Genomic DNA, 9675 nt, shown 5'->3' with positions numbered 1-9675 from the left:
AAGACCATCTAAGCCCCCGAATGGGCCCTGCAAGTTCTATCGACAAGAATTTGTCCGCGTCCTTATTTATGCCCATCGTTTATGGATCACGCGCGCTAAAGCATTACATATCATTTTATGTGCGTTTATTTTGTCGTGTGTTACTATTTTTATCTATAAATGATTGCATGAACCTATTATTTCACGAGTCCCTAATTTATGTGCATTTCCTTATTTCGTCTGTCGCCGCATATTATATGTGTCCTTTTATGCCCCTCACACTCCGCTTCATCACGACGGCATTTGGCCCGTTCCAGATGTTGGAGACGGCAATGGCGGGGGAGCGACGTAGGGTGACCTACAAGTTGCAAGCTATGTCGATCTGTGATGGTGAGGGATGTGTAGTCGTTGAAGGGGTTGTCGTCCACGACAGTGGGTGGGATTTCTAGCTGCATGCATGGTGGTATCGGAGGGGAGCTTGCCACAATGTCGTTTGCGCGGCTGCAGCATGTCTCGGGAACCCCACCCATGTAGGAGACGATGCATGGAAGTGGGAGAGGGCGCCGCAGAGGCACACAACCTCAAATGCACGATCTTGTTGTGTGTGTGTGTGGGGGGGGGGGGGGGGTGAGGGGGGGCTGCCCACTGATGATGCCCGCTTTGCGGTGAGGCAAAAAGCTATCCTACGATGACCAATATTTTGGTGCCCGGTACAGGGCTTGGGCGCGGCGGATCTAGAAATAAATTATAAATACTCCCCGCATACCATAATTTCGGTCATGAAATAAATTATAAAATTTGAACTAAGTATTATTAGCCGACTGGGTACTGATTGGCTTAGCTCCCGGCCGATTATCGGTTCATGGAACGGTACGTGGAAAACATATACATGTCTGTGTCCTAAACTGCTAGCCCTCTATGCATGCATGCAACCAAACCGTACAGGTGAAGCCCAATGGATGTTCGATACTGAAGGTGAAGCCCAAGCTTAAATATTTTAGCTTTACAGACTTCGGGTCCTCTAGGCACGTACTACTAGTACGATATATAGCTAGGCTCATCTTCGATGACATCGTCCATCTCATCACTCTCACTGGAACCAAACCGTACGGGTGCTACGCTCTCTCCTCATCCATCTCCTTCCCAACTATGTCGACGCATATGCCCTCATCAACCACCTCCTACGGCATCACTCCATGGAAGCCTGCCGCGCCACACATGCCCACGCCCATGACGAAGGCGACTAGGAGGTGAGGCTGAGCGGGGCGTGCACCGCGGTGACGACCGTGGCAAAACAGACATCCATGGGATTGTGGGAAAAAGTAGAGGCTGGAGCATGACCATGATGGTAAGGTCGGCCACCGCCCGCCTGGTGCCGCCCGGTGTGTGTGTGTATCGATACATGAATGAGATGGATGATTGCTATGTGCATGGTGCATGGTTTCACATAACGATGCATGTGGCATGGTCACGTCATATCCCACATTCCCACGTCAGGCCTATTCCGTCCTACCGGGAGAAAATGGATTATGGGAATTCTAAGAAGTCGGGCAGATGTGAATTCTCACGGTCGGCTGCGGAGAGTAGCATGCGCGAATTCGCTTGCATAGTTTTCCCAAAAACACCTGACTAACATTGCGATTGATTAGATACGGGATAAGTGAGACTGCAGCGCTAATCCCGCCGCATCAAAATGGGATCTCAAAAACGGAATTACTGAGATCTCAAAAACGGAATTACTGAGCTTGGCAGCATGCCTGTCCCATTTGTACTTATCCTTAGTTTCACACGCCAAGGTTGGCTTGACATTACGGAGCATGTACTTAATCTACTCTATTCTAATGGAGGATAGTCCTATTATATGTCTATGTATCAGCATTTTGGCTGTTTGTCCATCTATATGTAGATAGAATAGCTTTTCTGTTTAGAGGCGGTGAAAAGCATAGAGCCAGCAAAAAAGGGATTGATTTTGTTTTTATGAAAATAGAATGAAAGCAGTGCCAATTTAAATTAAAGAGGTGAAAAGAAAAACCGAGAGAAAGACATAGTTGAAATCTGTTGTGTTGCATGCACTGTGCCAGCCCGGAAATGATTGGCTGATGCATGGAGTGTGCTAGGCAGCCCAACAGCTCATGCAGTGTGCTAGGTAGCCCAACAACTCATACAGTGCCCCAGCCCAGACGGTGTTGATGGAAAAATCCCAGAGTGAAGGTAAAAGTATATAAATGTGGCTTGTTCTATTTATTGCAATTCTCTTTTCGTTATTTATTGTTGAAGACATGGTGCTAACTGTCACAATGCTTCCATTTATTTATCACTCAGCTGCATTCACTGTCATTCTTCGTGTTGGATGAGGCTGATAGAATGATAGAGCGGGGTCATTTCAAAGAAGTGCAATCTATCATTGAGATGCTTCCTCTATCTAATAGTTCTGATGAGCCAACTGTAAAAGCCACGTCAAGCTGTGAAACTGTGCTAAATTTGCAAGTAAAAAAGAGGCAAACCTTTGTCTTCTCAGCCACACTTGCACTGTCAGCTAATTTTCGCAAGAAGTTAAAGCGTGGCCTTTCTACTTCAAAGGCATCAACGGCTGATGATTTGAGCTCCATCGAAGCACTTTCGAAGCAGGCTGGTATGAAACCTAATGCAGAAATAATTGATTTAACAAATGCTTCGATCTTGCCTGCGAAACTTGAAGAATCATTCATCGAGTATGCCTTTTTTCCTTGTACTTTCATTGTAATAGCCGTTTATCTTTGGCTTGTAATTTTTTATGCAAACACTGTAGTAGTTTGACACTGAAAACTTACTTTTTGCTTGTTTTGCAGGTGTAGCGATGATGATAAGGATGCCAACCTGTACTATATATTAAGTGTTCATGGGCAAGGCCGCACAATAATATTTTGCACATCGATTGCTGCATTGCGTCACATTTCTTCTTTATTGCGCATACTCGGAATCAATGTCTTGACAAATCACGCTCAAATGCAACAAAGGGCTCGCATGAAGGTGACTCTTCCATAAACTGTACACTGTACAAATATGTAACTTTTTCTTAGCTCTTGGAATCGTGTTCCACTTTACATATTATCTACTCCCTCTGTTCCATGTCGCTAATTTAGTAAAACTTTGTAGTAAATCAGCGGCAACTATGGAACAGAGGGAGTATTAAACACTTAATGACTTAAATGGTTATGGTTGGAATCATTGTTTCTTTTTATTGCGGGATGTTGCTAACATATAGTAATGTACTAATGTTTTCCTAAAATTACCGCTTAATAACTGGTTCTGGGATCAGCAGGTTCTTTACTTTTGTTTTCCAATTGTTTTGTGATGTATGACCTTCACTGTAGTTTTTTTTTCTTCTTGCTTATTTTAAATTGGAACCCTATCTCTGCCTTGTCATAGTCAAGTAAAGCTAACAACTTCTAAGCTTAGTAATGTTTAGCTTTGCCTTTTGTAAGATAAAGCATTGAGACTTTCTTGTGTTCATTCAGGCTGTCGATCGTTTCCGTGAAAGTGAGAATTCCATTTTGGTCGCGACTGATGGTTTTGCAAGGGGCATGGACTTTGATAATGTCCGAACTGTTATCCATTATCAACTGCCACATTCCAGTGATGTAGGTGCACTGTTTATTTCTTTAACCTACACTTATCTTACATTGAGACCAAAATCACTAACTAGATTTTTGCAATCTTGTTTGCCCCTCTTAGGTTTATATCCACAGGAGTGGAAGGACAGCGCGTAAATCATTGGCAGGTTGCAGTATTGCGTTGATCTCTCCTGATGACAAAGCCAAGTTTTACTCTCTCTGCAAGTCATTTTCAAAGGTGATTTCCGTTCATATGTATTCATATGTTGCATGTTACCCACATACACAGCCTATTAAATCTCTCATGACAAGTGCATTTTCACCCTTCTCAACCACTCAAGATGGTGCAATTTAATTATGGTTCTTTCTCAGATTAAGCTGACTAACTATTGCTTGAAAACCACAGGAGAACCTCCAGCAGTTTCCTGTTGATCAGGCGTACATGCCTCAAGTAATGAATAGGCTCTCCCTTGCTCGGCAGATCGACAAGATATCGCGTAAAAATTCACAGGTAAGTGGTTTGTTAGATTTTCTTTGATCATTTTTAACATGTATGGATTGAGCACTGACCTCTGATTAGTTTTAGTTATAGTTGTCCACGCTCTGTGTTAGACTATATTTACTTGCATATCAAGTTAGGGTTTAGGCCGTGCGCTGCACCTCCTCTCCCCCCTTCTCCTATATAAACCATTGTACTCTTTCATTGTAACATTATCAATTATTGTTATTATCACAACTTTACATGGTATCAGATTAAGGTTAGATCCTAGGGCATGGCTCCCACGCCTCCCACCCCGCCGCCGCCGCCCCCTCCAGGGTTCTTCGAGTGACGCGATGCCATGGCCGCCGCCGCGGCTGCCAAAACATCCACCTCTATCGCCTCCACCATCAACTTCGCCGATACAATCTCCGACGTTACTCCATTGATTCCCATCACTTTAGATCTCCCCAAACACAACTACTACCATTGGAAGCATCTTTTTGAGGTGCACTTGGGCCGCTGCAACCTCATGGCGCACGTCGACCCCAACATCCCGCCATCTCCCTCGGATCACCGCTGGGTCAAGGATGATCTCGCTGTGATCCAGTGGATCTACCAGCGGGTGAGCACCGAGATTTTCAATCTCGTTTTCAGGGCTGCCACCAGCGCCGCCTCCCTTTGGGCAGCCCTCCGTCAGCTTTTTCAGGACAACGCCGACGCCCGTGTCAACACGCTCAACACGGAGCTTCGGAACACTGCCCAGGGCGACTTGCCCGTGGGGGTATACTGTCAGCGCCTCCAGACCATCGCCGATGAACTTCGTGAACTCGGTGATCCCATTGAGGACAAACAGCTCATCAAGATCCTTCTCGTCGGCCTCAATCAGCGCTTCGACAAGCAGCAGTCCTTCATCCCCATGATGCGGCCGCCTCCTTCCTTTGCAGAAGTCCGTTCCATGCTCTCCTGGGCGGACCGCGCCATGACCACTCAAGAGTCTCGCCCTCAGGCATACGCCGCTGCTCCCCGGCCTCCTGCACCGCCACCACCTCCGGGGCCACCTGCGCCTGTTCCACCGCCAGGTTGGCGCCCCAGCCCCAACTATAGGGGCACTCGGCCTATCTATCGGCCGCCTGCATCACGGCCTCCTCCAACAGCATCGGCTCCTCCACCTGCCCCGGCACCACCACCGGCTCCACCTGCAGCACCAACTTGGCGATCTTCTCAGGACCCTTGGACTGGCATGGTTCAGGCTTGGCCAATGCCCTGGACCGCGCCCTCTCCTATTGGCGCGCCACCTGCCTTCACTGGTTCGTGGCAGCCCGGCGTGCATCCTCATACAGGCTCACCTGGTCTTCTTGCACCACGGGTCCCTGCACATGCTCATTATGCTGCTCCTTCACCGCCCATGTATGCTGCACCATCGCCGGCTCCCTATGCCTCGCCGATGCCCTTTGCTATGGGTCCTTATGGCCTTTCGGCACCGGTCACCTATAATCCTGGAGGCTACTACTCGCCATACACTATGTCCTCGACTCCTGCTGCACCGCCACCATCTGCGCCAGTACCTGCTCCGTCAACTGCACCGACTCCCTCTACTCCGAGCTGGGACCAAGCTGCGTTTCTTCAGGCTATGAATAATTTTGCTGCTCAAGATAATTCAGGTACTGATTGGATTTTCGATTCTGGTGCTTCTAGCCACATGTCTTCATCGAATACTATGCTGTCAACTTGCATACCATCTTATTTTTCATCCATTACATTAGGCGATGGTTCCTCCATACCAATTTCATGTGTCGGTCATACAAACCTTGCATCTTCCACTTCCAAACCACTCCTACTTAAAGATGTCTTAGTTGCACCAGCCCTCATTAAATATTTAATCTCTGTTCGTCGTTTCACCACAGACAACTATGTTTCCGTCGAATTTGACCCTTTTGGCTTGTCTGTGAAGGATTTCATGACCAAGGCGGAGATCGTTCGCTTCGATAGCTCTAGCGACCTCTACTATGTTCATGGTGCTCCTGCGGCCTCGTCTCCATCATCCATGCTCGCCTCCGTAGATCTATGGCATCAACGCTTAGGCCATCCGAATAAAGCCACTTTATCCTCTCTTCTTAGTGATTTTTCGATCCCCTGTAATAAAGAGGCTCATAATCCCTCTATTTGTGAGTTTTGTCAACAAGGAAAACATGTTCGTTTACCATTTGTGCATTCTACTTCTCATAGTACTTATCCCTTTGAACTTTTGCATTGTGATCTATGGACCTCTCCAACTCTCAGTCTCTCCGGTTTCAAATACTACTTAGTTATTTTAGATGACTTTACACACTTCGTTTGGACTTTTCCACTTCGCAACAAATCCGATGTCCACTCACTTTTTATCAACTTTAAAACCTATGTCAACACACACTTCTTTTTACCCATCAAATTTATCCAATGTGACAATGGAAAAGAATTTAACAACTTTGCAAACCGTAATTTCTTTCTCCAACATGGCATTCTCCTTCGTTTCTCTTGTCCTTACACTTCCCCACAAAATGGCAAGGCTGAGCGATCACTCCGCACCATCAATGACATCATTCGCACACTCCTTATTCAATCATCTTTGCCTTCCACGTTTTGGGCTGAAGCTCTTAGAACTGCAACCTATCTCCTCAATATTCGACCATCTAGCACTAACCCAAACACCACACCTTTCTACTCCCTTTTTCTCTCTCACCCAAACTACACTGAGCTTCGCGTTTTTGGTTGTCTTTGTTTTCCCAATGTCTATGCAACTTCCCCAAACAAACTCTCTCCACGTTCCCTTCCCTGTGTCTTCCTAGGTTATTCAGATGAACACAAAGGCTACCGGTGTTTTGATCTTGTAACCGGTCACATTCACATCTCTAGGCATGTCACTTTCGATGAAACCATCTTTCCTTTCGCCACTAGAACCTCTACCCCTCCTCCCACCACAGTCACCCCTCGCCCAGCCAATTCCATAAACCCTCACTTTTTCGTTCCTACCGCCCCCAGTTCTCCTGCCACGGTAGTCCCTAACCCTGCCCCGGTCGACTTGGTTGCTCCGACAGCCTCATCAGCACCCGTGTCCCGACCACCCATCACCCAGGTTTACGCTCGCCGCCCCAAACCTCCTGCCCCTCATGCTGCTGCGTCCTCCTCCTCCGCTGCGCCGGATGCACCAGCCCCTCCTTCACATGCTGTTCCCATTATCGCACCTCATAACGACCATCCCATGCGCACACGTGCCAAGTCTGGTTTTCGACTTCCTCAAACACGCCTCAATCTTCATGCTTCTCCAACTCTCTCACCTCTTCCTAAAACATACAAATCTGCTCTTCTTGATCCAAACTGGTCCGCTGCCATGCGCGATGAGTTTCACGCACTTCAATCCAATAACACATGGCAACTTGTTCCCCGACCTCCTAATGCAAACGTTGTCTCTGGAAAGTGGGTGTTCCGTCAAAAATTTCATTCTGATGGCACTCTCTCTCGGTATAAAGCGCGTTGGGTTTGTCGTGGATTCTCTCAACAACACGGTGTCGATTACGACGAAACTTTCTCTCCAGTAGTTAAACCTAGCACCATCCGAACCATTCTTAGTCTTGCTGTTTCTTCTTCCTGGCCCATTCATCAACTTGATGTAAAAAATGCTTTCCTCCATGGCTCCTTAACGAAGTCGTCTATTCTCAACAACCTTCCGGTTTCGAAGATTCTTCTTTTCCTGATCACGTTTGTCTTCTCCAAAAATCTCTCTATGGCCTCAAACAAGCACCCCGAGCCTGGTTTCAACGTTTTTCTACCTTTATTCAAACTATAGGATTCATTCCCTCTCGTTCTGATTACTCTCTTTTTGTTTATCACTCTAACACCCAGGTTGCATATCTCTTACTTTATGTTGATGATATAGTTCTCACTGCCTCCTCCACAACTTTTCTCACTCATATTATTTCGCTCCTACAAACTGAATTCTCTATGACTGATCTAGGTTCCCTTCATCACTTCTTAGGTATAGCAGTCACTCGTGATTCTTCTGGTCTTTTTCTCTCTCAACGTCAGTACTCTGTTGATCTCCTAACTCGGGCTGGAATGTTAGATTGTCAACCATCCCGTACACCCGTAGATACTTCTTCAAAAATTTCCTCGGCTGGTGATATTTTTCCTGATCCTACTCTCTACCGTAGCTTAACTGGAGCCCTTCAGTATCTCACTATTACACGTCCAGAAATATCATATGCTGTCCAGCAAGCTTGTCTTTACATGCATGATCCAAGAGTCCCGCATTTTAACCATGTCAAACGCATACTTAGATATCTCAAAGGTACATTAGATCATAGTTTGCATATCAACACTTCATCACCCACATCATTGACAGCATATTCCGATGCAGACTGGGCTGGTTGTCCAAACACTCGTCGATCCACTTCAGGCTTCTGTGTTTTTCTTGGCAACAATTTAATTTCTTGGTCTTCGAAGCGTCAGCTTACGGTTTCTCGCTCGTCAGCCGAGGCTGAGTACCGTGCTGTTGCTCACGCAGTTGCTGAAACAGTTTGGTTGCGTCAGTTACTTGTTGAGTTACATCGACCTATTGGTCAGGCCACAGTGGTATATTGTGATAATATTTCAGCTGTTTATATGTCTGGAAACCCAGTTCAGCATCGGCGGACAAAGCATATCGAGATTGACATCCATTTTGTTCGCGAGAAGGTCGCTTTGGGAGAAGTGCGTGTTCTTCATGTGCCTTCTACGGCTCAGTTTGCAGATATTTTTACCAAAGGACTTGCTACTACACCATTTACAGAGATTCGTTTCAGTCTCAACGTTGTCGAGCCCACGGTTGAGACTGCGGGGGGATGTTAGACTATATTTACTTGCATATCAAGTTAGGGTTTAGGCCGTGCGCTGCACCTCCTCTCCCCCCTTCTCCTATATAAACCATTGTACTCTTTCATTGTAACATTATCAATTATTGTTATTATCACAACTTTACACTCTGACTGCTGTCTGCTTTTCAGGAAAATGCTAACAAATCCTGGCTTCAGAGGAATGCTGAATCCATGGGACTTATATTGGATGCTAGTGACAGCGAGGAAGAACGTGTACAAGGCCACAAGCAACGAAAGGCAACATCTGCAAAGCTCCAGAAACTTCAACAGGTTTGAATGATTTAATAATATTATATTAGGGTTAATAGCATTAGTATTTTATTGGTAAGCTAAGCTCGTGTGGCCAGGATCGTGTGGAACCCTTGCAAGCTCTTCAAGATTCCGGGCAAGAGGTGAGCTTTTCAATCGACATTTATGTCACTCATAACCAGAACCAAGTTTCTAATTTGTGTGTAGTTCATATATCAGTTGCTTTTGTTTGTATATTCTTCTGCCCCTTCTCTTATCTATTACTGATTTTATGCTGTCAGATTTGTGTGAATATGGACAAGCAAAGAGAGAAGAGAAGAAAAAAAAAAAAAAACGAGAGTACGCCAAAGGCGTACCATATCTTTATAGAAGGCAGAGGTTTGAATACAAGAACGGCACCACTCGCTACAAGCAACGAGGGTAACCCCACACACACCGGCTACAGACGAAACAACCACAACACAAAGCACCTATCCTAAGCAAA

The 9675-nt window shown here is 46.0% G+C and overlaps 1 protein-coding gene across 1 annotated transcript; it reads left to right on the top strand.

Annotated features, from left to right (window-relative positions):
• The first annotated feature begins 667 nt into the window (after positions 1-667).
• LOC139836149 (DEAD-box ATP-dependent RNA helicase 13-like) lies at positions 668-9236 on the top strand. The gene is made up of 7 exons (XM_071826614.1): positions 668-682; positions 2530-2690; positions 2808-2988; positions 3477-3599; positions 3694-3810; positions 3979-4083; positions 9072-9236. The coding sequence occupies exons 1-7, from the start codon at positions 668-670 to the stop codon at positions 9216-9218; spliced, it is 849 nt and encodes a 282-aa protein (XP_071682715.1). The 3' UTR covers positions 9219-9236.
• The last annotated feature ends 439 nt before the right edge of the window (positions 9237-9675 follow it).

Source organism: Lolium perenne, chromosome 2 (assembly GCF_019359855.2).
Source record: "Lolium perenne isolate Kyuss_39 chromosome 2, Kyuss_2.0, whole genome shotgun sequence".
Classification (NCBI taxonomy): Eukaryota; Viridiplantae; Streptophyta; class Magnoliopsida; order Poales; family Poaceae; genus Lolium; species Lolium perenne.
Note: the sequence above shows the minus strand (reverse complement) of the source record. Positions and strands in the feature narration are given on the sequence as shown.